The sequence below is a fragment of the Vespa velutina genome, chromosome 11 (assembly GCF_912470025.1).
Source record: "Vespa velutina chromosome 11, iVesVel2.1, whole genome shotgun sequence".
Lineage (NCBI taxonomy): Eukaryota > Metazoa > Arthropoda > Insecta > Hymenoptera > Vespidae > Vespa > Vespa velutina.
The window spans coordinates 2,514,950-2,542,449 of record NC_062198.1 but is presented as its reverse complement, the minus strand read 5'-3'; the positions used below and the strand labels follow the sequence as shown (position 1 = coordinate 2,542,449).

Sequence of the window (27,500 nt, the reverse complement as noted above, 5' to 3'; positions counted from 1 at the left end):
ATAATGACAATCAGGAAATTTTTTTATCAATTCTTTTACAAAAAATTATTTTATCAAATTTCATTGATGGTCAAATAATATTATTATGTAATAATGCAATATGCGTTTGTATATATGTATATACATGAATATTTATATCACGTATATATTTTATATGAATATATATATTGATATAAAATATATATAATATATATATATATATATATATATATATATATATATATATATATATATATTATGAAAAGGGAAATTTGATAAAAATGAAAAGTGACATTGGCCATTATTGTATTTCAACTGCATTTCAAATTTTACATAGGTATAAATATGTAAACAAGAGATCGGTATTCGATTAAATCGATTATATATTTTTGTATATCTCGTCCTAATAAGGTGACATCAAAATGAGAGTTTCGTTCAAGGTAGTAGCCCACTTTCGTTTTCAAATATTACGATATGTTGTTCAATCGAATGATATATTTATACACATATACACATACACGTGCGCGCACATACACACACACACACACACACATATATATATATATATATATATTTATACTATGTCGATATATGATTGTTATCTAAATCTACGACGATCTTCGATGATTATTATTGATTCAATAATTCAACGATTTATATAAAAAATGTAAAAGAAAGTTGCACGTTAGATTCGGATGGAACGTCAACCTGGTTGACGTCCTTCTACGTTTTATCAGCACTCCTTATATTATTATAGTCAGACTCGAAGTTGGGACCTTATAGTACATGACTATCGGTGAGTACTTTCGCCGAGTTGGTTACGTAGTGGGGGAGTTGGGACTTGAACCCTGAGACCCCATGAGCCATATATACTACGGGAGCATGCAGCTCTCTTGCTACTTGCTGTCAGCTTCTCGACGATCCCCGTTCTTAACAGACAACATTTTTCGACACGTAGCTTCGAGAAGGGCAATTGTGGCGTTGATACGATAAAGGTGAGCATGTTGTCTTTTTATTAAAGAATTTTAATAATTTAAAAATATTGCGACAAGTTCTTTTTCCTCTTTTGTTTTGTTTTTTTTTCTTTTCTTTTCTTATTCTTTTATTTTTCTTTTTATTTATCATCAAAATTTTTCTTTTCATTTATCAATAAGATCGAATGATATGAATTTATCATATACAAATGAAATATAAACGAATGAAAATTAATTATTTTGTTATATATCATTAAGATTTTTTAAGATAGATTTGACGATAAATTTGTTTTCTTCTTGTTTTCTTTTTTGGACTGATTTTTTTCTTTCCATTTTTTCTTTCTTTCTTTCTTTTTTTTTTTTTTTTCTTTATTTTTCTTTTTTTATATTTGAGATCAGATGAACATATAGCGATCGCATGAACGCCTACAGTGGATTTTATTTCGATGAAATATTCTATGCACGTTCGCCTCGTATCTTTTATACATTCTCACATGCATACACGCAAGATCCTTGTCTCTCTCTCTCTCTCTCTCTCTTTCTTTTTCTCTTTCTCCTTCTCTCTCACTCTCTCTCTCTCTCTCTTTCTCTCTCTTTCTCTCTCTTTCTTTTTTCTTTCTTTCCTTATCTTATTCATTCAGTTCTTTTGTTCTTTTTTTTTTTTCTTTTTTTTTTCTTTTCTTCTTTTATCGACATACTACTTACCTTCCCAGAAACAATATCTAAGGCGAGTACGTCGACACGTGGCAGGAACGTGGATAAAGAATGTAGGACGTATATATTTATGTGTCGACTGATTTCATTTTATTTTTTCTTTTCTTCTTTTTTTGATTTTTATTCTTCTACTTTTGAAATCAGTCAATCAAATAATTTTATTAATAAAAAAAAAAAAAAAAACCTACGTTTATCGTGGTATGATAAAAATGTGGATATTAGATTAAATTAAGGTCTTTAATGTAACCCGTCGAATTGCAACATACATGTCCATTGAATTTCATCGTTGATTCGTTCTTCAAATAATTATTATCTTTGATTTAGAATCTATCGATATTCATATGAAAAAGTTGGAAATATCTTTGTTCGATAATTTTTATAATACAATTATACGTAATTTCAATAAACTTATCTAAACGTTTCTTGAAGAATTTAGAATTTAGATTTATTCATGTTAAGATCAATTATGTTAATATATAGTATTATACAAAAGAAAAAGAAAAGAAAAAAAAAAGAAAGATAATACAAGAAATTTAATCCCATTAAGTAGCCTAATCTTTCTTCAGATGAGGATCCTGATCGTATCGCTATTGATATGCATCGTGGCATCAGAACCAGGCTTATTGAGGGTGCCAAAAGTATACAACGCCGTTATCACAAGTAATCAAAATCTTTCACCGTCGAGAGCTTATCCAGTGATACAACCAGTGATTCATCGAACTGCGATTGGTTACGTTCCACCATTTTATTATACTCACGTAGCACCTCATCTTGCTGGACCAGAAGTGGTACATCTACCGCGTACAGAATCACCGAATATTGAAAATATTGCTAAACCGGAAGACGATGATGCTTCTAAGGAATCAATTACGAAAAAGGAGGATGGTTTGGATGGTTCTAATGTGAAGAAAATTGTTGAAGACTCGTCGAAGAAAAATGAGAATGGAAAAAATGGAGAGGACGACGTGCCACTTAGTTTTTATCCAAATTATCAATCGCTCTATTACGATCCTTATTTTTATACTTATAATACGTTTAATCCTCATCTGATACCTGGAACATATTATGTCGATTATCAACCATTCGCACCAATTCCACCTGTTATTCCAAAACCATCATCGACTGGACGTCTTCAATCGAGTCATAGTCGTGATGAAAATAACGATGGCATTAGAAGGAAGGAAGAGGGAAATAAGAGAGAGAAGATACCAGATGTACCACCACCGCCAGTGCCAACTTCATCTCCGAATAACTCGCGTTGAGTTATTTTAATCGGTGGATGAATGTGTTCTCAAAATTCCAGTTTATTGATTTGTAAAATGAAAGAAAAAGAAAAAAAGAAAAAAAAAAAAAAGAAAAAGAAAAAGATAGAAAAAAAAAAGGAAAAAAAATTAAGACAATTTTGAGAATCATCGCGTGATTTGAGGATACAACATTCTCGAGGATCCTTCTTGAGAAACTTTCGAGGCTGATAGAGACTGCACAAAATACACATTGTTCGTAGTTGAAATTTTCTTTTTCTTCTTGAAAAATTTTCTTAACGATTTTATAATATAACAATTTTAGAAATTTTCTTTCTTTTTGTTTTCTTTTCTTTTTTTTTTTTTTTTTCTTATTTTTATTTTTTCTTAACGAATTCAATTGGGTTTAATTAGCCGCAAGTATCGTTTTCCTTCACCATTGCCCAAACTTTGATCGTATACGAGAAACCTTTGTTTTCGGGTCCTTTGAATTTGAGTTTGACGTGTCTATAATTTGGTCCGCCTGATTCATTAGAAACATTTTCTTCGGTATTATTGATTGGGTTTACTTTAACGCAAGTTATACAAAGTGGCCCATCAATGATAACTTCAAAGACAGCTTCAAGATTGGACGGTCCTTTTAGGTTTAGTAATAGATTGTGTTGATAAACCAATGTACCGTTGCACGTGCCCCATATTAGATTTCCATCAGTAGCCTAAACAATGTAAAATCGTTGAAAGATGTTGATATATATATATATATATAGTTTTTTTTTAACCCTAGTTGTACACACCTCAAAAAAAAAAATGTCAAATTGTGCACTTGGAGCGTTCTAAATCCCAGACACTTTGAACAGCCTATCATTTATACAGAACGAATAATTTTGACTCCAAAAAAAAATAGTGTATATTCTTGGAAACTTTAGAAATAATAATCAGTAGGTTTGAGAGCGTATTTTCAATTCTGTCATTAAAAAAAAAAAAAAAAAATAGAAAAAAAAAACATTCATTAATCACGTAAAGCGCAAATTGTTTCAATTGAGTTCAAAGTTGGTCTGAGGTTTCCTATAATCCACAAGCATAACTAGAGTTAAATCAAAATTAGTCGACTTACTCTGTTTGGTCTGAGTGGAGGAGATTCGGTAGTTCTTTTAATAATCGACTCCTTTTTTTTATTCGTACAAGATAATGTCAATTTGTTTCGTGTTTGTTTCGAGTATGCACTGTGTAAAGTTATATTCGTACAATTATGAATAATAGGTAAAGTATAATTCGTGATATCCTTTAAAATGCTCTCATTGATCTCAGATTTTTTATAGTCAAAATTTTCTTTTTTCTGATTAATTCTTATATTCTTTAATCCTGATCCAAATGACGAAGTATTCGATGAAGCTTTAAATATATCCAAATTCGGATCGTTGTTTTTAAACTTTTTAATCTTTTCGTCTAACGTTCCGTTGTTTCTATGAATGATTCTTGAACTATTATTATTGTATCGTTTACCATATTTCGTGGCTATTTCACGCTGACGTGCATGAAACTTATCCATAACTGCCTTTCTCTGAATATAATAATCCGTTGTATTAATAGCTCGTACGTTTCTGTTCAGTGTTAATTCATTTGAAATATTTTCTACGTTTATATAATGATTGATCCCATCCATTGATATTTCTTCCTTCGAATTTGTTATATTTTTACGAGCTTTATTATTGGTAAAAATGAAGAAATATTTCTTCCAATCGTCCATTAAATTAATATCATTATTTTCATTTTTATCCGATCTCAGATGATTTATTTCGTCGTATTTTATCAACAATTCATCCTCCTCCTTTTTAATTGAATAATCGTTCGTTGGATAAACATCTGAAGATTCTAATCGATGATTCTTTCTGTGAACGAATTCCTTCATTTTTATCCATCCTCTTCGAGAACCCAAATTTTCTTCCTTTTTCTTTTCAAGATTGTTGAATAATTTCACTCGTTTTTGGATAGACGTATCATCGTTATCAATTTTCAGAGTCGATACTACATGATAAGCTATCACTGAAAATAAAACTATCAAAGAAATAGTAATTATATTGATTTTATTACGCGTAATAATCATGTTAGACTACCGAATAGATCCGAGCTTATTCGCGATGTAAAGTTCAATGATGATATCTAATTTCTCGCGAACGACTTTGTCCGTTCATTATCTATGTTGCTTGGGGTCAGAAACCTCTATTGAGTTTCTTCTCGCGTCTCTCTCTCTCTCTCTCTCTCTCTCTCTCTATGATTTATTCTAAGAATAATAATGAGTCCATTAAAACTAACGATTATCGTACTTTATTGAAGAGATAATGGATATATATATATATATATATATATATATATATATATATAAATTAATCGATACATAGTGAAAGAGAGAAAGAGAGAGAGAGAGAGAAACTATTTATCGTTTCCGTATTTTTCTTTCGATGTCGTTTTGTTGAAAAATAAAATACATGCGATAAGAGAAATCCATTGATTTAAAATGTCATATTACAAATGTCCAATCAAGAAACTCGATAATTGTTAATATAATAATAAGTTTAATAAGGTCTGCAGGTTTTTTTTTTATTTATTCTTTTTTTTTTTCTTTTTTTTTTTTAACACATCAATCACAAAGTTCATGATAATGAAATTATTTAGAAAAAATAATCTTACAATGTGAACATATTTATATCGATTTATAAAAATAAACGAAAGAAAAAGAAATGAATGAGTTTGGTAAATTACGAAAAGTCCAATGTAAAAATAATAAATTATTTAGAAATAAGAAATGTATACGACAATGAACATATTTATATCGATTTATTTAACAAAGAAAAAAAAAAACAAAGAAAAGGAAAAGAAAAGAAAAGAAATGAATGCGTTCGAATAGATTTGAGTTCAAATAAAAGATGAATGAATTATTTATCAAAATTATATTACAATGGATTTATATGAATAATCAATCGTATTAAGTAAATCAAAGAAAGAAGAAAAAAAAAAAAGAAATAAAAATAAAGAAATAAAAATAAAGGGAAGAAAAGAAAAATATTATTTAATCGCTTCGATAGTGATCGTATCGTCGTCGTCATAGTTTCCATCGTTAGTATCAGGCTTTCTTATTTCTTTTTCTGGCTCAACTTTTGTGTCCAATTTTTCGATACCACTATCGTCATCATTGTCAACATCGAATGGACGATCAGTCGATATCGGTGGTGTTCCTGATACCGGGATAAATCCAGGATGAGATGGACTCAATACCGGATATACCTGTGATAATAAATTTCGATACACACACACTCACACACGCACACACACACACATACACAATATTTGAAAATATAAATAAAACTAATTTGAATTAATTTTTCATGTTACATAATACAAAATAGAAAATTATTATTATTATTATTATTATTATTAATTACCGGATTAATTGGGAATCTAAAGTCGTAGTAGTAATATCCATAGGGTGGCAGATGAGTAAGAGTCGTTGTTTGTTTTTCTGGCAAAATAATTGGACTTCCAGGCGTTAAATCAGTATGTACCTATGAAACATGTATCCTTTTGACATTTTATTATTTATGCTTTTATATAAATTAAACGAAAAAAAATGTAATCTATAAAATATATCAAAAAATAAATCATTTGTTATTATCATGAATTAGTTCAGTTTGAATAATTAATTATTATTATTATTATTATTATTATTATTATTATTATTATTATTATTATTATATAATTATTATTATTATTATAATAATAAAAATGATCCATTTATCACTTACCTGAAACGAATTGTATATATAATATGGCGCTAGACCATTCTGATGAGCAATTTGATAGTATTCAGGACGGATCATTTGTGGATACTGATAATTGCTCTGATATGACTTAGCAATTGATGCAGATTGAATTTCAATGATTGAGATCGTCAGAATTAAAAAAATAAGCAACGACGTTCCACCCTGTTATTATTATTATAGATTATATATATATATTTTTTTTTTCTTTTTTTTTCTTTATTTCTTTTTTTTTTTTTTTCTTTCTTTTTAGCTAACAATAAGTTACGATAAAAACGTGATGAGAAATTTGTTATCTAACCAAAAGTATTATAAATTATGTTCTTGATACTTAACATGCAGATCACGTTCATCGAATATACTTAGATAAATAGAAAGGAAAAAAACAGAAAAAAAAAAATAAACGTACGACCTTCGATTCGTTCCAACCCGATGTATTAGTTTTATTTTTCTTTTCTCTTTCTTATCTTTTTATTTAACTTTTCTAACACGTTAGAGAATGTTAAGTGAATAGAACGAATAAATAGAATGAGAGAGAGAGAGAGGGAGAGAGAGAGAGAGAGAGAGAAAGAGAGAGAGAGAAAAAGAGAGAATAAAGATTTCTTTAACGATCAGAATACACTATAGTCTTTGTATTCGCGGATGACTATGATTTTACCTGCATTGCGTACAGAGAATCTCAGTTATTGTCAGAGAAAAACTAGCACAGAACTAACTTGAATTTCAGCCCTACTCGCGATTTATATATCCTGTTCTCGAAGAGCAACACCCCCACCACGTGAATATCATTCGTGAGTCTTCCTTTTTAGTTTCTACAAGCCCATAGCCGTTGCTTTTTCTCATGGGCAATCGAGGAGGATGTTTTTGTAAGGAAGATCAACCATAATAATTAATTTTATTATATTTAACACGGCCGACAGAGGGAAAATTTGCACGAGCAAATTTACGCTTGTATGATATACATTTTCTTGTTTGTATTTTTGTTTGTATTTTTTTTTTTTTTCTATACTTTCGTTTGTATTTTTGCCTTCTTTCACTTTAATTTTTTTAATTTTTAACTTTTTTTTTTTTTAATTTTTGTAAATTAACACTAAGTCGATTTAAATTAATCCGATTGAATGATAATAATCATGAACATTAAAATCGACATTATTATTATAGATACTTTTAAATATAGATAATTAAATTAAAAGGATATTAATCGTTCGGTATAAAATTGGCAAATCGATGATGTTAGAAATTATCGAGTTTCATTTCCTCGGTAATTAGTATCGATTTGTTCGTTTTTATTATCGTCCTTATCTTTATCGATAAATCTCCGACATTTTATTGTAAATACTTTAACAAGAAAAATTTTAATATATTTAGAATGACTCGACGAATGTATCGACCAGAGATGAGTAAAAAGAAAACAAGTTATATACCTATATATACGTATATATATAGGGTGAGCCATAAGCATAACTTTTCGCATTCGGAAATACTTTATTTCTAATATAATCAAATGATAAGAAGAAAATTTATGAGTATATAAATATATATATATATTTTTTTTTTCAATGGTTCAATTATTTATAATAAAGATAATTCTCGATAGTTATAATTAATGAACGTAGTTATTCAATTAATAATAATATAATGACGATTTCTTTTTAATACTTTCCATAATAAAAATCATCTTCGATAGTTATTAAAAATATAATATTAATAATAATAAGAAGATAAAATTAACGTTATTTTAATTTGCAAGAATATTTTCTTTTTCTTTCTTTTTTAAACGATTTAATTATCTATAATAAAAATAATAATCTTCACAATGGTTATTATTTTTTATAAATTTTTTAACGATCTCTTTTTATTCATACTAATGTCTTTCTTTTTTATTTTAATTTTTTCGACTGTTAATAATAAAATGAATGATCTTCAATAGTTATTAATAATAAAATTCAAAATATAATAGAATGACGATTCTTATAAGAATATTTTCTTCAGATAGCTTTATTTTTTTTTTTTTTTTTATCATGAAAATGATTTTCAATGGTGGTGATCAACAGGATAACATCTAAAGAATCATGTGACTCACCCTATATATCTATGGCGATGCAGAAGTGTGTAAACCGGCTGAAAAATCGTCGAATTCGCGTTTAGATCATTTGGATGAGGAGGGTGTGGTCGAGTGTTATCTTTCACGTTCGAATTTGCATTTCTAATATTCCACCCGAAGTTGTAGGCAACGTCACCCTCCTACGAGACCGTAACACGATGCTTGATCGATGTTCCTTAGAGATCGAGAACGATCGTTCACATGGGTGTGGCTTTATTTAATATAAAAAAAGAAATAGAGGAAAAAAAAATTAAACAAATAAAATCTTCCTTTTCTTTTTCATTTTCTTTTTTTTTTCTTTTTTTTTTTTAGATAGACTTGAATTTGAATTAAAATCATGAAATGTTCTTTTTTTACCCCTCCCCTCTTCTTTTCTTCTTTTATAGAACAAATAATTAATTTTTATATATTTTTATCGATAAATCTTTTCATGAATATTATAAGCCTCATGTCGCATATATATAGAATTGTTTTATATTTGTTAAATTATTCGACAAAATTAATTAGATATTATAATTGAACGACATAACAATGATATTAATATTAATATTAATATTAATTAATTTCCTCGAGAGAATACATTAATTAATAGCAATTAATATTAATGATAATATTATATATGCATATATATATGTGTGTGTGTATGTGTGTGTGTATGTGTGTGTTTGTACATAAAATACAATTCATAAATGTTAATTAATGTTAATTAATGCATTCGTGTTTATCGAATTAATATTAATATTAATTGTTATTAATATTTTTCTTTTTTTGTTCGAATAATCGAAATGAAAAAATTGGACTGACTTCACATTGTACGTAGTCGTCCATCTTGATCGAGATCATCGTCTTGACCTTATGTAACCTTATCGTTTGCTGAAGGCAGGATGAGTCAAAAAAAAATCGTGGAGTTACCAAGGAAGCATAAAATGAAGATCTAGCGAGTTAGCGAGATCGAAAATTTTATATTAAATATATTTACATCGCTATATAGTCAGATTCTCGATTACCATCGAAATGCATTCGTCTGTGCGTCAGCAAAAGCCAAAATTGGTGTTACGTGTTAAAAGAAAAAGTAGACGAAGAGGACAGGCGCTTGGACTGGCAGAAATAAAATTTCGTTTGGAACGTCGGAAGAAGATTTATCATGATGACGATAGTCAGACTAAAGGGTGCTGTGCCAGGTTAAATCTTTCGTCATAATCATTATTAAACGTACATTTTATACGGAGATATGTATATATGTCTGTTATGCGTTTTAATTCTTATTGACGAAAAACAAAATGAAAGAAAAAGATAAAGTTTCGTCGATAAAGTCGTTTGAAATCGTGTGAAATCGAATATATTTATATTAATAATATCGGAAAGAGAATTAATTTAAATAATACATTTCAATTATTATAAATAAAATCGGAAAGATTATTATATTAAGTCAATAAAATTTCATTATTTATTCAAGACATTCGTAATTATAAATTTGAAGTATTTATACGCATGCATTTATATATACATATATATACACATATATATATATATATTTTTTTTTTCTTTCTTTTATTTTAATTACTATATCAGAAATTATTAAGTTCGTTTATCAGTTTAAAGATCAGTTAAAGATTTTTGTTTTGTTTTGTTTAAATCTCGTCGAGACCTTTTATAGATATCCAAGGCCAATCTGATCGTAAAAGATAAAACTTGATTTTGTAAATTCTTTAATGAAGAGATACCACCGGAAATGCCTTTGTCCGGGATCACTTCATTGGAAATAAAAAAATTTATTTTATTACACATATTTAACGCATTTAAATACTACGCGTGCACACATAGCGTGCACGCTATCTATATCAATCGTTCAATGGAATTAATATCCCACTTAGAATGACGTCAATATCTCTCACGAAGATGTTATTTTCGGGATTTCCTACGTGCACTTTAACATTACGTGATATTCCATGAGAAAAGTGAGAAGTAGAAGTTAAATCATTTTCGCATTATTCTTATCACTTTTCTTATTTTTCAAAGCGATCGCAGAGAGAGATTTGATAATTATTTGTTCTCATTTCTCTTTTTTTTTTTTTTTTCGTATTACTTTTCATATTAGGTTTTCAACAAAAAAAGAAAGGGAAAAAACAAAAAAAGAAAAAAATAAATAAAATAAAATAAAATAATAATAATAAATAAATAAATAAATAAATAAAATAAAAGAGAATGAAGATGAAGAGATAGACATTCAAATCTGTTATTAAAAATATAAAATATGAAATTCTTACATAGATACACACACACATATACGCGCACATACATACACACACAAAATTCAAACAAAATTCATAATAATTACAAAATTTGATAATGAAATTATGGTCATTGATAAACGAATAAAATTGTTTGATTAACGAATGTTATATTGAAGGACAATAAGAAAATGATTTTAATGGATTAAAAGAATTGGAAAGAATTGGAGATTAAAAGAAATAAAGAGAGAGAAAGAGAGAGAGAGAGAGAGAGAGAGAGAGAGAGAGAGAGGGAGAGAACATGTGGACCAGTTTGAACCAAGGCGCCCTTTCATATGAATCGATAGGAAAGTTCGTGAGGCGTCGACTACCCTCGTGGAACTTCGCACGCCTACTAATCAATCTGCAGTAGCTTTTCGTGTTTATCAACAAGTGCCGCATACACCTGATTCTGCTCTCAACGAGCACGTTCCTTTCATCTTTCTCTTTTTCTCTCTCTCTTTCTCTCTCTCTCATTCTCTCTTTTTATTTCAATCCATATATTACAATTTTCATCATTTTCTCTCACACTCTCTATATCTCTCCAACCCCCTCTCTCTCTCTCTCTCTCTCTCTCTCTCTCGTTTCATTTCGATATACGTGTAATATCACATCGAATTTTCGTGAGTGTGACGTCACGTAAGTAAACCATTTCGAATTGGATATTTCGTCCTTCTTGAATCAGTTAGGTCCTTGTAACAGGGCGTATTTAAACGAATAATCTGTTTCATTTTTTCCTTCCTCCTTTTTCTCCTCTTCTTCTTCTTTGTCGTCGTCGTCATCATCGTCATCGTCATCGTTATCGTCGTCATCGTTGTCGTCGTCATCGTTGTCGTCGTCATCGTTGTCGTCGTCATCGTTGTCGTCGTCATCGTTGTCGTCGTTGTTATCGTCGTAGCCGTTGTTGTTACTTTCGAAGGTTAGTCGGATGTTCGTACGGATGGCCACGAGAGCGTTTACGTTTTCATAGTCGTGTGTATGAGGGGAACTATAAATATCGAGTGTAAGTGAATTTTCAGTTTTCATTTTTAATCGAAGAAATTCATTCAAAATATCCCTCTACGGTGAGCTCTCTTTTCTTTTTCTCTTTTTTGAAATCCTTTCATTATCTAATCGTTTATTTATTATCTTGTCGTTGTCATTTTGTGCACTTACAGGTTGATTGTGATATAATGATATAATTATTTAACTAACATATTGTGATTTAACATCATTCGAATATCTTTTTATTATTATATTTTATTAATTTGAAAAAATTTTATTAATATATATATATATATATATATATATATATATATATGTATTTATTATTCAATAGGTAAATATCTCGATTATTTAAATAATTCAATGTATTTTGGTTTGCTCAGTTTCTTTTTTATTTTTTTTTTTATATTATGTATTCGAAAAAAGGATAATTTATAATAACAAAATATATGTGTGTGTGTGTGTGTGTGTGGGTATATTTGAAATTAGATATATTTGATAATAATATTTCAAAAGTATTAATTTACGAAGGATAAGAATTAATTTGTTTGTCGACTCTCATATATATATATATATACATATATATGTATATATGTATATATATGTACATATATATGTATATTTCTTTTGAAATTGACATTAAGGTCGAGTGGTAGTCGAAGGAGACACGTGTTCGAGGTCGATTTCGAGGAAAGTGCATTGCTATCGTGTGCGATCCCGTGTAAACATTAATTTCTTCTGATCGTTCTATAGCGACGAAACGATTATTTTTGGCCTTTCATTTGTGTACATCTTCTGCGCAGAAGTATACCTAACCGAACGATTTTTCGTTCTCTTTTCCGTTCCTTTTATTCTCTTTTCCTCTCTCTCTCTCTCTCTCTTTCTCTCTCTCTCTCTCTCTCTCTCTCTCTCTCTCTCTCTTTATCGCTCTTTGTCGCTTTTTGTCGCTCTTTTGTATCAGTTATCACTTTCATAAGGAAACTATTAGAAAATGTATACCATTGTGTAAATAATCAATCAACACTGTCATTTTGTGGTTACAATCAGCTGTCTCATAATAATTTACCGACCTACATTTTGGCGAAACTTAGAAATCGTGAAAGATTAGAACAACGTGTATGCTTTCTCAAACTTTTCGTTCGTTCATGTGACGTACTATACTAAACACAATCTTGACAGATCATAATATAGATTACTAATACTTTTGTATATATATATATATATATATATATATATATATATACATACATATATATAGATATATGTATATATATGTGTATATTCGCGTCGAATTACAAAATGTAAGATGTTAAAATTAGATGTGAATAGTGCATTTCAACGATTTGTACATTTCATTCCTCTAAATATTCAGATATATTCTACATCTGTCTCTTTTTATTTTTCAAAAAAAAAAAAAAAAAAAAAAAAAGAATTAGTCCATCAATTTACTTTTCCCTTTTTCCTTTTTTTAATTTTTCATTATATTCGATTATAATTCTTATCATCGATCTTACGTATTATATAGATTGTATCTTTCATTATTTTTATGGTTTTGTTAATTATTATCATATATATATATATATATTTTTTTTTTATATATTGAGTTCGTATAATATTTATTAAATATATAATTACGTGTCGCTTTTTATTGTTTAGAAAAAACAAGTCAATCGTTACTGAATTTTTTTTTGTAAATACGTTTCATCTTAAACTTAATTACTTGTTCGTTATGTAGCTCGTATCTTTTAACTTGTATTTATTTATTTTTTAATTATCATATTTCTTATAACATCCTAATATTTAAATTCTTTCTTTTTCGTTTATTAACATTTCATTCATTCGTTTTTTCACATTTTAATATTATCAATACTAACTTTTATCTTGCACGTATGCTTTATCTCTCTATCTCTCTTTAAGACTCATCTCGACGTGTACGTTATTGTCTTCCTTCTAACAACGATTAGTCACGTATTCATCGTGAAATTTAAATATTTCATGACATTTTCAAGCCTCGTCGAATGTCCTTGATAAAAAAGAAATTTATGTGAGAAATTAAAAAGATATTGAAAAAAAAAAAAAATAAGCAAAAAAGAAAAAAAAAAGAAAAGAAAAAGAAGAAGAAGAAGAAGAAGAAGAAGAAAAGAAAAAGAATACTGACAAATAAATAATTAAACAAATAAATAAATAAAAACTAACCGGTTTTTGGAAAGCGGCCGTAGATATAAATAGAAGTACCTCGTGCGTGCATGCGTGCGTGCTATGATGCTTTTAAACATAGTTTTGGCAGCGAGAAACGTCAAACCGCTTCAGAGTCTTGAAGCGTGTGGATCGCGAATTTTGTCGAGAATTCGAGAAAAAGAAAAAGCAAGAAAAAGAGAAATAGAAAGAAAAAGAGAGAGATAGAGAGAGAGAGAGAGAGAACAAAATTCAAATTTGTCTCTTACAAAGAAACATTTCTCTTCTTTAAGCAAAATTTTCATATTAATAAATTCGAAACGATTTCAACGATCATAATTTTCTTTCTTCCTTTATCTCAGTCTTTATCATCATCATCGAAAACACAAAGGTGATCTTGGTGAGAAGAAAAAAAAAAAGAAAATAAAAGAAAAGAGAGAGAAATAGAGAAAGAGAGAGAGAGAGAGAGAGAGAGAGAGAAAAAAAGAGAAAGAGCAGAAGAGATGAAAAGTGCATTGGAAAAGTGCGACAAGGAGAACCAGCGACCGATGGAAGTGGTTGCACTCGAGGAGAATGCGGAGGACATCGAAGAGGAAGAGTAAAAATCAAAAGCAACACAGAAACAACCTATTCGTGTATCGTGCGTGTGTGTCCGTCCTTCCTTAGTGTGTGTATGCGTGAGCGTATATGTATATGTTTGCCATGAGTCTGTTAAATATCTCTCTTTCTCTCTCTCTCTCTCTCTCTCTCTCTCTCATTCTTTTTGTCTAATATATTACTTACTATTTGCAGTCATCACAGTTTTTCTTTTGCATTCATCGCTTTATCAGCTTCTCAGTTAAACGGAACTAGCATCGTCATTTTATTCCTTAGGATTTCTTTTAATATATATACATATATTAAGATTTAACTTATTAACTAGATTCCCTTGAATTTCAAACTTAAATATTAAATATACGGTGTTTACGAGTGTTCATGCGTGCTTATATATATATATGTGTGCGTGTATGTGTGTGTGAACATGCCCGCGTATATATGTATGTATATATTAGATACTCAGTTTGTTTTAGTATCTACTTGCTTAATTATTAATTACATCAACTTCTAGTACTTGTTAGCTTCCCGTTAAACTTTGAAAGTTATTTTCAAACGTTCTTAGCTCGTTACGGTCTTTGCGTTAATTAACCTTGAAAGTTCCCTTTCCTATGCATGATTTTCATTTTTGTGACATTGACTAACTGTGGCCAGCTGATAGCAAAATCTAATTAATGAGATTTTTCGTTTGAATTGGATCAGAGCCATAATAAAGAGACTCATTGATATCTTTTAGAGATATTGATATTCTTTTAATTACGGCGAAAGAAACAATAGTTCCTTCTTTTTATTTCATTTCTTTCATCATTATTGTTTTTCTTTTTTTCTTATTTTTTTTCTTCTTCTTTGTTTACTTCTCTCTTTTTTGTAATTGAAAAATTAACATTTCCAATAGTTCGAAAATTTATATTAAATGGATTTAATTTTGACTTTTTTTTTATTTCTTTCAGGTAAAATCTCTCGATACAGATTTGTAATATAATTTCATGATGTTGTTTTATTAGAAATTGTATAAAAAAAAAAATTTGTTCTTCTTCTTCTCATCAATATCTTTTATCAATATTTCTCGTTACAATGACAATCAATTCGTCTTTTCGTAATTTCATAGCAACATTTTATCTAAGATTGAAAGATTGATTTTTTTTTTTTTTCAATCGAAAATATTAAATCTATTATATTCTGCAATTAAAAATTAATGAATAATATTATTCATTTTTTTAAGAATAATCATTATCAATTTGTACAATTTAATAAAATTCTTCTTCTTATTATTATTATTATTTTTGTCGGCAAATTCGTTTACAATTGAAAGATAATTACTTTCTTTTAAATCATAATCGTTTTGCACGCCATGCTGTGTCAAGGTATTAACGAGCTCATTTAAGTTACCATCACTTTTACCAGAACGATGTAATTTTAACTGTTTGCTTTGCGGTTTAAGTGCGATGTCGCCGAGTAATAGATGCGTGGACGATGCTATAAACGACGTTATCCTGGAGAAGCTACGAAGTTTCGCGCCAAAACCACAAGAAGGTGGGGAAACATTCAGAAATATTATAGCTAAGATACACGCACGAGTCACATCTTCAGGTAATCATTTATTTTTTATAAAAAAAAAAGAAATATATATATATATATATATATAATTATCTATTTATTTCTATTAATTTTAATTTTCTATAATTCAATTTTTCTTTTACCTGTTTAAATAGAAACATTTATTTAATGTAATACTTATAATGTAATTTATAAATGATAAAGTCATATGACTTTAAAGGTACATATTTATAATACTTTTATTTATTTATTTTCTTTTTAAGTTCCACTTTGTTTTATCTCGTCATCAAATTAATTCAATTCATGTTCGAAGTTTTTATAATGTTTTATTATATTGATATAGTATAATTATAGTGTATATTATCTATGTAATTTTATTATATTAATACTAAAAAAAGAAAGAGAGAAAGAGAGAGAGAGAGAGAGAGAGTTTATCAAATAATACTATATTAATATATTAACTTGGGATATTTTTGGGTAATTAATTTTTTCAATAAATAAAATTTCATATCATATATAATTGTTGCGTAGACACATGACAAAAAATTGAGTTATAATTGGCTAAATAAATCGGTAAAATAAGAATTTATCTACAAATTTTATATTTTTTACCATTTATCTACTTATCTACAAATGAATTTTCTAATATATCGTTTTTTTTTTATTTTCAATGAACATTTTACCCTTAATACTTTACCCTTATCTAAAATCTCAGGAACAGACAGGGGGAAACTACTAAGGTTTATTTTAAGAACGATATCACGTTAATTGATCTACGAGAAAAGATCAAAGTGCTAGTACGTTAGATCGATTCAGATATTAAAACGAAATAGAAATTCGAGTAATAGATATATTAAGAGTGGAATTTTGGCTTTAAAACAAATTTTATCGTAAGCTTATTATATTTCTTTTGTACAATGGAAACATTATATTTCTTAGTGTTTCTCAGATCTTTAAATCACTTAGTCAAGATATAAAATAATAAATTTTAATTGTTATCAACATTACCCTTGAATACGTGTATACTTAAATACAAAATTAAATTGTACATTAGCAACTTATAACTCACAAAATTGTGAAATGAAAATTCAGGTCGCTTAAGAGATATATAACTTGGACTTTATGCGCTCGTTCAAGTTCTTCTTCTGAAACCTACTTCTAGCGATAACCCGATTTATATAGAATTAGATTGTGACTACGTAAACGTTATTTTTCGAACGACGTCAAACTTTTTTGAAAATTTCGATACAATCTATGAAAAAAAAAAAAAAAAAAAAAAAAAAAAATAAAAAGATAAAAAAAAAAAAAGATAAAATCTTTCGTCTGCATGTGTCTCTCATTTCTCATCGTAATTGATTCGAATCGATGTTTTTTCTTTTTCTTTTTTTTTTTTTTTCGTTTGCGAAAAGAAGAGAAAAAGAAGAAGAAAAAAGAGAAATAATACTAATAATAATAATAATAAAAATGAGCAACTCTAAATTTCACATCAAATCACGTTCAGTTTGACTATGATATTTCTCGAACAGATGTGTAAACTGACTTATGAGATATTAACATCTGGATGTGAATGATCTCGTTATTTCTGAGAATTCGTATTAAAGATTAATAAAAAAAAATATTACATAAGAACTTTCGTCAAACGATCTGATATATTATTAGTTGGCTGTTATCCAACTAACGAATGATATCCGGACAATACATACTGGAATGATAGAATCGATAGCTATTGAAATTGGGCCAATGTGATATGAACATTTTATCTCATTCCGTACCTAATTGAACTCCATTTAACTGGAAAAATGTCGATGCATTCGAATGAGTTACATCGATTTCATTTCTAATAGAAATTGTTCTCTAATTCATATTGTCATTCTTAAATCATATATATATATATATATATATATATATATATATATATATATATATATATTCTATTATTACAAGAGTTTACATTTTCTCTTAAGTGCTTTAGAGTTGGCAAATAAATTAACTTAAACCGAATAGAAAGGTCTTGTTAGAAATATATCAAATAACAGATTAAATCATTGTTGACATTGGAACGGCAAATAACTTTCGAATGATAAATTGAACCTATGGGTTACATATATTTTTTCACGTAGTTGCGTTCATGGCATTGATCCGAATTGGCTTGGTGTCAATTCTGAAAGTTGGATTACACCATCTTAACCATGAACACGTAAACAGTATGTTCATTATCTCATCATAGTTGTAGCATCTTTCTTCACAGCTGTTCATTTGGTTATTCATATTTCTTTGCCAAGAAAATGTATGTTTGCTTTGTTGCAAAAAAAGAGAATATATATATATATATGTATATATATATATTTTTTTTTTTTATTTACAATTATTTTTACGATCATAAATTTTATTTATTGTTTTATTTAATATTCAATTGAACAATGTTATATATACATACATACATATGTATCGTTAGTAAAACTTTTTAATTTATTTTTTAGACCGACGAGTTCGCGAACGTACTTTGGAGAAGTTATGGTGTAAGAATTCTGGTGCTATGGAGATTTTTATTACCACTCTTGAGGTAAACTTTATCGAGATAAAGTTTCGACTTTATAAATATTTTATGACAGAGTTCCATGGGTAAAGATACTTTTTCTTTTTATATATATATATATATATAAACTTATAACTTTTAACAAATACATAAATTTGTAACTTTTGTACTTTGCATTCAACATGGTTTCAATTTATAGTAAAGCATACATCGGTGATCTTTAATAATAATATTACATACATTATTTATTTATTTCTTTTTTTTTTTTTTTTATCTGCAGAATGAATTATGAAAATATTATTCAATTTTATATAATTTATTTCTCTGACAATAAATCTTATTTTATCTGTCAGTTTTGATATGATACGATATGATAATTATAATATGAATTTTATAATATAAATGCATACATACTTTAAAGGATGTATTTTTAGTAAATCATCAAATGAAAAAAAAGTCACAAAACGAAAGTCAAGCGAAACGTGTTCGTTGGTTAATACTTCCACACCATCTGGACTTGATTAAGCGTCTCTGATAACTATGAAAGTATTCGAGTTTCGTACACGAAATAGTAGCGTGACAAAGTCGCATTAACGAGTTATGCACTCTTGTGTCAATCTATCTCGGAAAGGATTACTAAACTAGAAACCCGTTCGTTTTTATTTCTAATGAGTGTTGCACGAACGAACTATGAGTTTTAATTGCGTGACGATCGAAATCTTTTTCGTTATTTAAAATCAAGTCAAGTTTTAAATCAAATCGAGTTATTTAAAAATAAAAAGGAAAGATGATATAAAAATCGTGGTCGTCGAATAATTTTACGAATAAAAATAATTATATTAATAAAATTATAATGGTAATAATAAAAAAAAAGAAAAAACAAAAAAAAACAAAAAAGCAAAAAGCGATTTTTGTATGCAACGAATTTTACAAATAACAATAATAATAATAAAAATAATAATAATAATAATAATAATAATAATAATAATAATAATACCAATAAGAATCTTCAATTTCGTTTTTCGTATTAATAAATAAAATATTAAAATGAATAATTCTTTTTTCTTTCTTTCTTTCTTTTTTTTTTTTTCTTTTTTTACAGAATTCCAAGGATTACGTGTTGAATTGTAGTATAGCTGGTATATTACACGAATGTATATCACCAAAAATGACAAAGGGCAAATCGAAAGGAAACAAGAACAAAAATGCAACAAGTAATATTAACTTATAAATTAATCTTTATCATTGATCTATGTAGTTGATAATCTTTATATGATCGCATCTAATCTACATGTATCTACGTTATAATATTTATCTTTTAATAACTTTGCTGAATAGAAATATTTAAATAAGTAAGTTTGAGATAAGAATGAACTCTTTATCATTTCCTTTTTCTCTTTCTCTTTTTTTTTCTTTTTTTAATTAGGAAACAGTAACCGAATGGCGGTCATTCAACTGATCAATTCCGGGATCACGCAAGTCCTAGTTAAACTTTTAATGAATTTGCAGCATATGGATAGTATTTCTTCGGAAGTCCTTGTACAAGAAGTTCTTTGGATTTTGGGACAGGTAAATGTGTATATAATAATAATAATAATAATAATAATAATAATAATAATAATAATAATAATAATAATAATAATAATAATAATAATAAATAATAAATTATAAACAATAGATATGGAAATGATATATTAAATTTATTTATAAATTTTTTTGTAGGTTTGTCAAAGGGATCAGAAATTTGTAACGAAATTGAAAAATTCAAATTATGTCAAAATATTTCATACGCTCCTTCAACAACATTACAACAACGGTAAAACAATTCTTCCTTTGTTGCTGATAATCAAAGTTTTCGCTAAAAATTGTAAGTATCGTTGTAATATTAAACTTATCGATATCGTAATATTAATCAAATAGATTGAATCGTTTATTAGCTGAATAAATATATATATATATATATTTCTTTTTTTATAGCATTTTCTCAACAAGTTCTTATCAAAGATGGGATTGCCAATACATTAGAAAAGACCTTCGTTTGCATTGGTCATGTACCTCATATTAAATTAAAAGCGTTGGTCGAATGTTTGAAATATTTCACAATGAGCAGTAAGTATGTTATTCTATTATTTTATTAGTATCAATGATATTATTGATATGAAATATAAGAACAAAATATTTATTATTATCATTATCATCATCATCATCATCATCAACTATTATTAATAATAGTTACTAACATTCATCAATAATTAATTAATAATATTTATGATTATATTATTTTATATATTAATTATTATTATTATTATTATTATTATTATTATTATTATTATTATTATTATTATTATTATATAATTCGTATATTAACATATTTATTAACAATTATTTTCTTTTTGTTTTTATTATATAATTAATAATAATTCTCCGTCTGTTCCCTTTATCTTTTTCCTTTTTCTTTTTCTTTTTTTCTCAGAATTATGCTGCACAAAATTTGTAAAGGCCGGAATGGTTCAACAACTGATGCGAACTTTCGAGAGATGGGAGAGATTCGACGGGCAATTGAGACTGAAGATATCCAACTACGTTCTGAACACGCTACAGCATCTTTGCGTAATAAGTAAAGTTCCTTTTACGAAAGCAAACCGCGTAGTATCCAGAAAAATTCTAAGAGAAGCAAAAAAAGGCTGACAGGTGCTTATAACGAGTTACATCGACCGTGTCCGGTTAAACGTTTGATCTGACAATCAGTAAACGTTCCATACGAATTAATTATAAGTCATTTCACAATTTCCTTTTAACACAACGACGCGTTTATATTCCATTTTTTGAAATTCTTTGGATTTTGTATTCCGCACTTTACGGAGCTCGAAGTATCAAGGGATATTTGAAAAATGCCCAGAAGAAAGGAAAAGAGAAAAAAAAAGAAAATAAACAAAAAAAAAAAAGAAAAATAAGGGGAAAAGAAAAATCATACCTCTTAAGATAATTTTTGAACGTAATGTAGTCGAGTGGTTTAACATTTATGAATAGTGTAAAGAAAAAGATTTCTCAGTTAAGTGCATGTCTCGAAGATGTATTTTCCTTCCTCTTGAAGAAAGCCTCTTCGGATAACTCGGAATCGTTTAAAAGATATTTCTTCTTCCCACTTTTAGAGTCTGGAAGGAAGGCTATTAAGTCTAACAATGGTCTACAGCTACTGTACCGGTTTTGTACAAACTGCCCGGAGGAAAAAGCCTACGACTGTTTATTGTCGCGTATATGTGGTATAATCAATCAATGTCTGGAAAAGAAGGAGTTGCCTGTACCCGAAATGTCTCCTGCAAGGTGAACGATACTTTCAAGGTTTTCTAGTATTGATCTGTCCATTTTTAATTTACATATATATATGAGAACATTTATTATTGTTTATATTTTAAAATATGACAATTATTATGACAATTTTATTCATACATTCATTCATTCATTCATTCATTCATTCATTTACTCACCCATTCATTCATTCATTTATTCATTCATTTATTTATTTATTCATTTATTTATTCATTTATTTATTCATTTATTTATTTATTTATTTATTTATTTATGTATTTATTTATTTACTTATTTACGTATTTTTATTCAGATTTGTTTTGCCGGAAGCAAATGCCAGGGCTAACAGCATTGAAAGTGGCAGCGACCTTGACAGTCAAGTACGTGTCGCAGTTTAGTTAGTCATATAAAATTGTGGAGAAGAGTTTGCCCAGATTCTTTAATTTGAATATTTCTTTTAAGGCTAACAGCGTGGCCTCGCTTGGAAGATTATACAGTGATTTCGATTCAGGAGATGACGAAGATAGTCATAGTTCGAGGAGAACAAGTGATAAGAATTTGTATCCCAGCGAGGAAATAGACGAGAGTAAATTTTTTGCCGGAGTTTTCACGTCTCAAAGAAACGAAGAGGATTTGATTGGGTAAATTTCATTGGTTTCATCATTGAATATTATTTGTCTTTTTTTCTTCCATCTCTCTCTTTATCTCTCCTTTTCTTTTTTTTTTTTTTTTTTTTATAATTTTCACAAGATCTCAATATTTATCCAACATTATGAATTTTCGTTTTAGGTATAATGTTTTCTTTAAAGAGCTAGGCAATCTTCAGTTACAACTTAGCCTTGCTAAATCGTCATCAGAAAAGTTTATAGACTCGACGAATTCAACGTTAGACGACGATAGAACGTTCTCACGTTATACAAAAATATCCAAATCGAAAAGTTTCCCAAAAGATACCCATACCAATGGATCATTAAAACATCAAATTAAATCGGATAATACAAAATCTGATTTGAAAACATTGAAAGATATTTCATCGACTACCACTGATAGGCATGCTTATTGTTTAATAGCGAGCAAAGTGAAAAGTGTTATCAGTTTTGTCAAAGTTGCTTATCCCGATCTGGTCGGTGGTGATTCATTAGGAAAACCAGAACCATTGAACAGCAAGGATAGAAAAGTTTGTCGTGCTAAATTGTTAACTTGCGTTGAAAGGGGACTACATGCTGGTACAACAATTCAAGAGATTGTTTATGATCTCGACAATGTAACGACGTCTTTGTCGTCGAATGATAGAATTACGGAAAACAAGTTACTTTGTAATTGGGACGAAAAGAGAATTGGAAAAAGAAACTTGGAGACTAAACATTTGCAATTTGAGTCTCGTTTTGAAAGTGGAAATCTTAGGAAAGCTATTAAGGTACAATCAGAATGTTTGTTTAAACTGTGTTAACGCGTTCATTAATAATTGTACTGAAAATGATCATTAATATGTATCATCGAATCACCTATAGTCATTCATTAACAAATCAATAGAGACATTTAATTAAAATAATCTTCATTAATATTCCATTTAAATCAATAAGTTGATCATTATTAAAAAGATTAATTTTTTAATTAATAATAATCGTTAATTAAAATGATCATCATTAATGTTTTATTTAAATTAATCAAACGATCATTGTTAATACATTGATTTCTTTTGTTCATTTACGAAATTGTATATTGAGAAATGAACGTGCTAATTCATTCCAAATATTGACTTAGCCAAGATATATTTGTTTTGTTGTATATCATTTTCATGCATATATCCTTTCATATCGTTTCTCTGTATTTTTTTTTTTGTCTTTTCTTGCAGATAGGCTTGAGAGAATACGATTTGATCTTAACGCCAGACGTTAACAGTGCCTCTAGACATCAATGGTTTTACTTCGAGGTTTCAAATATGGAAGCAAACGTTTCTTACACGTTTAATATCGTCAATTGCGAGAAGGCAAATTCTCAATTTAATTTCGGCATGAAGCCTATACTATTTAGCGTAACCGAGGCACAATTGGGTCGACCATATTGGGTCAGAACTGGAACAGATATTTGTTATTATAGAAATTGTTATCAGAGACCAACAAAAGGGAAAAACTATTTGACGACATCGTTCACTGTCACCTTTATCCATGCTTATGACGTTTGTTATCTGGCTTATCACTTCCCTTATACCTATAGCCAATTGATGACAAATATTTGGAAATGGACCAAAAAGCTTTCATCCTCTAACATTTATTTTCGTGCTGAGTCACTTTGCGAGTCGTTAAATAACAATGAAAATCCAGTATTGACTATAACATCGCCAGACTCGAAGAGCAATCCTACACAAGTGAGTTATATATCTTTTATATATTTTATTACAATTAAATATTTTTATCCTGAAACTTTAAATTATTATCCTTTGATAATATTATATTTAGAATAGAAAAGTTATCTTCCTGACGTCCAGAGTTCATCCAGGTGAGAGCAACGCTTCCTGGGTGATGCATGGAACATTGGAGAGCCTTCTAAGCAATTCAACTTATGCTACTAGCTTACGTGATGATTATGTCTTCAAAATAGTACCGATGTTGAACTTAGAAGGTGTGGTCAATGGCTGGTAAGTAATAAGACATGAATAATAATAATAATAGAATTATAATACCATCGATATTTATTACAGAAGTTGAGCGTTTATCACGCTGTTGTACGATAGTATTGTATAAAATTATTGTGAGTGCGTGACTTATCGTTTAGCAGCTTAGTGAAAAAGATTTTCAAAAAATAATGAATGAAGAAGGATAGGTGGAAGAGAGGGAGGGAGGGAGGGAGGGAGGGAGAGAGCTAGATCGTTTAAGGGCTAGATCGTCGTACGTCCAGATAACGGAAGAGTTAATCCCAGTTATCCCTGTTATCAATCAAAGAAAATTAAAAGGTTTTCTTTGTTCATTTGGGGTTCCATTGAACTCCTCGTTTTGTGGACGTAAAGCGAACGTTTAAATTTAATTCTAAGGGATGATTAATCTTGATGAATAAAACGTGACGTCAGCGGACTCTACCAGTTGCCCACACCGGTGAATAAATGATAACGAGCGAGTATTGATCTCCTTTTTATCTAAGATCATTCATACGCATGTATATTATGTGATTGAAATGATGTTATATGATGATGCCCGTTGCCGTCACGAATATCATGCATTAAAATTAACGCTACGATGAGAGTACGTACTAACATCGATACGTTCTGGCATCGTCGGTTGGAGGAAAAATTTACTAATAATAATGAAGAAGAAAAGATAATGATTTCATTATTAAAATATTCTATCGCATGAACAATATATAAATTTATATTGAAGTTTAACAGAGATTAATTCATCACTATTGATGATCTTTGTAATAATGGCTTGATAAAAATATTCTTAAAGAATTTTACTAAGATTTTGTTTTGTTTTGTTTTTTTTTTTCATTCGAACAGAGAGTGATACGTGAAAAAGAAGAAAAGTAAAAAAGAAGAAGAAAAAAGAAACGATATAAAATCGAGTATGTCCATGCTAAAGACATTTCTATTTTCCTCCAACCAAGGACATCCAGTATATAGTACGTCCATTCTCACGCCTGTAATATTTATCTTAGAACGTTAACCAATACGAAATATGAGCATGATGTCTCGTACTATCGATGTACCCACGCGATGATGATTATGGTGATTCACGAGTGTCTCATTTTCTTTTTTCTCTGTGTTTTCCTTTTCTTTTTTCTTATTATTACTATTATTATTATTATTATTATTATTATTATTATTATTATTATTATTATTATTATTTCTATTATCATTATCATTAATATTATTATTATTATTATTATTATTATTATTATTATTATTATAATTATTATTATTATTCTTTTTCGATAAACGCGACGATGAACGTGTGTTAAAAAATAGAATTACAGATAACGTTTGAAGAAAACGCGAAGAAGTTAGGTTCCTACGACGTTGGAAAAAATTGCTTGCGATTTTCGTTAAATCTATAATAATGGATTCGTGTTTGATCAGAAATAAGATAGAGATAAGATATGTTGATAGTGTCAAAGTGTTCTTGGACTAGAAGAACTTGTTTTAATGATCGCTAGCAATCTCCTTTTCGTGAGACATTTCGTGTATCCTTTATCTTCATCGTCGATCTTCTTCTTTATCATTTAATCTTTATCTTCTTTATCTTCTTCTTCTTCTTATTCTTATTCTTCTTAGTAGACGAATGAACGCGTTTAACGAAGGCGTCGATGCCTAAAGAGTAAAGCGTTACTTGGACGGAGGGTCTAATACTTTGCCGTTGGTGCGCACTTTGATGTTGTACCTATAGGCCGGTTCCGCCTCTGGCAGGATCGTACTACTATCATCATCCTGATCCTTCATCATTGCTGATTCACCGATGTCCTGTTGATCGTTAACGTAGTCTTGAACAGTGTCATAAGGACCAATGGTATGTGCATCCTCGAGACCATTATTTGGCGGTTCAGTTTCAGCTTGGACATCGGTATGTATATCAGCCGGTGCATCCGAGAGAACGTCATAATCGAGAGAATCCCTGTGTTCCATCTTCATATCCGAGGTTGATGGTCTAGATGCCGTACGAAGGACTTCACGAGTCTCAAGACCATCGAATACACTCGCAGAATTCTCTTTTCTAGCTTGATGACGTATTACTTGACCATCATCGTTGCCAGCTGTGAAGAGACTCGTGATGTCCGGAATATCGTCTGGTCTAGTATTCTCAAGGACAAATGCATCAGTTTGTCTACGACGTTCGATGTTCCCTAAGCTCGATGTCGTTGATTCTTCATGTTGATCATCTTTATCATCTAATTTGCCAGACACGGAAGCGGCTGTTGTTATCAGCCTGCTAACGACCGGGTCTTCGGGTACGTCTTCATTCGCTGATTCTTCATTTTCCTCGTTCGACGATGACGTTGTCTTATCTTCGATAACTTCATCATGTTTTTTCTCATCCTTATTTTCCTCCTCCACGTGCTCGTCGATCTGGTCGTCGCTGGCCGGCGCCGAGGTGGTCGTTATGTAGGGTCTTCGATTTCTGGAAAAAATCAAATTCAGCTCGCCATCAATTTATATCACATTTTTATTTTTATCATTCCTTTCAAATTTATTTATTTATAATCGTCGAAAGAAAACGTTGCCAAAGACGAAGGGACCTTTTGATCATTGTTTGAAAAA

The 27,500-nt window shown here is 28.9% G+C and overlaps 5 protein-coding genes across 19 annotated transcripts in view; 2 read left to right on the top strand and 3 right to left on the bottom strand.

The window, feature by feature from the left end:
• LOC124953079 overlaps positions 1-3,922 on the top strand; it is an 8,323-nt gene extending 4,401 nt beyond the window's left edge. For all 3 annotated transcript variants that reach the window (XM_047503970.1, XM_047503969.1, XM_047503971.1), the window contains exons 3-4: positions 737-974; positions 2,234-3,922. In XM_047503970.1, the coding sequence (XP_047359926.1) occupies positions 2,234-2,929 (696 nt within the window). In that variant the 5' untranslated portion in view covers positions 737-974 and the 3' untranslated portion in view covers positions 2,930-3,922. The remainder of the gene's footprint in view (positions 1-736; positions 975-2,233) is intronic.
• LOC124953075 lies at positions 3,262-5,145 on the bottom strand. Its single transcript, XM_047503966.1, has 2 exons — positions 4,023-5,145; positions 3,262-3,624 (listed from the first exon to the last, which is right to left on the bottom strand). The coding sequence occupies exons 1-2, from the start codon at positions 5,010-5,012 to the stop codon at positions 3,319-3,321; spliced, it is 1,296 nt and encodes a 431-aa protein (XP_047359922.1). The 5' UTR covers positions 5,013-5,145; the 3' UTR covers positions 3,262-3,318.
• A 383-nt stretch (positions 5,146-5,528) lies between these two features.
• LOC124953080 lies at positions 5,529-7,811 on the bottom strand. 2 transcript variants are annotated; one of them, XM_047503973.1, is made up of 4 exons: positions 7,136-7,811; positions 6,709-6,888; positions 6,349-6,468; positions 5,529-6,190 (listed from the first exon to the last, which is right to left on the bottom strand). In XM_047503973.1, the coding sequence occupies exons 2-4, from the start codon at positions 6,781-6,783 to the stop codon at positions 5,972-5,974; spliced, it is 414 nt and encodes a 137-aa protein (XP_047359929.1). In that variant the 5' UTR covers positions 6,784-6,888; positions 7,136-7,811; the 3' UTR covers positions 5,529-5,971. The 2 variants fall into 2 exon arrangements, with proteins under 2 accessions (XP_047359929.1, XP_047359928.1); XM_047503972.1 differs by having other exon boundaries at positions 7,382-7,417.
• A 3,798-nt stretch (positions 7,812-11,609) lies between these two features.
• Positions 11,610-27,500, top strand: part of LOC124953073 (cytosolic carboxypeptidase 1-like) — a 36,675-nt gene continuing 20,784 nt past the window's right edge. For 3 of the 11 annotated variants that reach the window (XM_047503962.1, XM_047503961.1, XM_047503963.1), the window contains exons 1-14: positions 14,202-14,854; positions 16,292-16,440; positions 18,888-18,970; positions 20,046-20,157; positions 20,370-20,512; positions 20,666-20,810; positions 20,921-21,052; positions 21,417-21,560; positions 22,096-22,267; positions 22,566-22,632; positions 22,715-22,893; positions 23,042-23,669; positions 24,108-24,620; positions 24,712-24,890. In XM_047503962.1, the coding sequence (XP_047359918.1) occupies positions 14,760-14,854; positions 16,292-16,440; positions 18,888-18,970; positions 20,046-20,157; positions 20,370-20,512; positions 20,666-20,810; positions 20,921-21,052; positions 21,417-21,560; positions 22,096-22,267; positions 22,566-22,632; positions 22,715-22,893; positions 23,042-23,669; positions 24,108-24,620; positions 24,712-24,890 (2,741 nt within the window). In that variant the 5' untranslated portion in view covers positions 14,202-14,759. Of the gene's footprint in view, positions 11,737-12,062; positions 12,162-14,201; positions 14,924-15,942; positions 16,215-16,291; positions 16,441-18,887; positions 18,971-20,045; positions 20,158-20,369; positions 20,513-20,665; positions 20,811-20,920; positions 21,053-21,416; positions 21,561-22,095; positions 22,268-22,565; positions 22,633-22,714; positions 22,894-23,041; positions 23,670-24,107; positions 24,621-24,711; positions 24,891-27,500 lie in introns of those variants that run through there. The other 8 variants (XM_047503954.1, XM_047503952.1, XM_047503953.1 and 5 more) reach the window with 7 other exon arrangements.
• LOC124953074 (C-type lectin 37Da) overlaps positions 24,910-27,500 on the bottom strand; it is a 7,411-nt gene continuing 4,820 nt past the window's right edge. Inside the window, exon 4 of one of the 2 annotated variants that reach the window (XM_047503964.1) lies at positions 24,910-27,360. In XM_047503964.1, coding sequence (XP_047359920.1) covers positions 26,571-27,360 — 790 coding nt within the window. In that variant the 3' untranslated portion in view covers positions 24,910-26,570. The remainder of the gene's footprint in view (positions 27,361-27,500) is intronic. The other variant, XM_047503965.1, reaches the window with a different exon arrangement.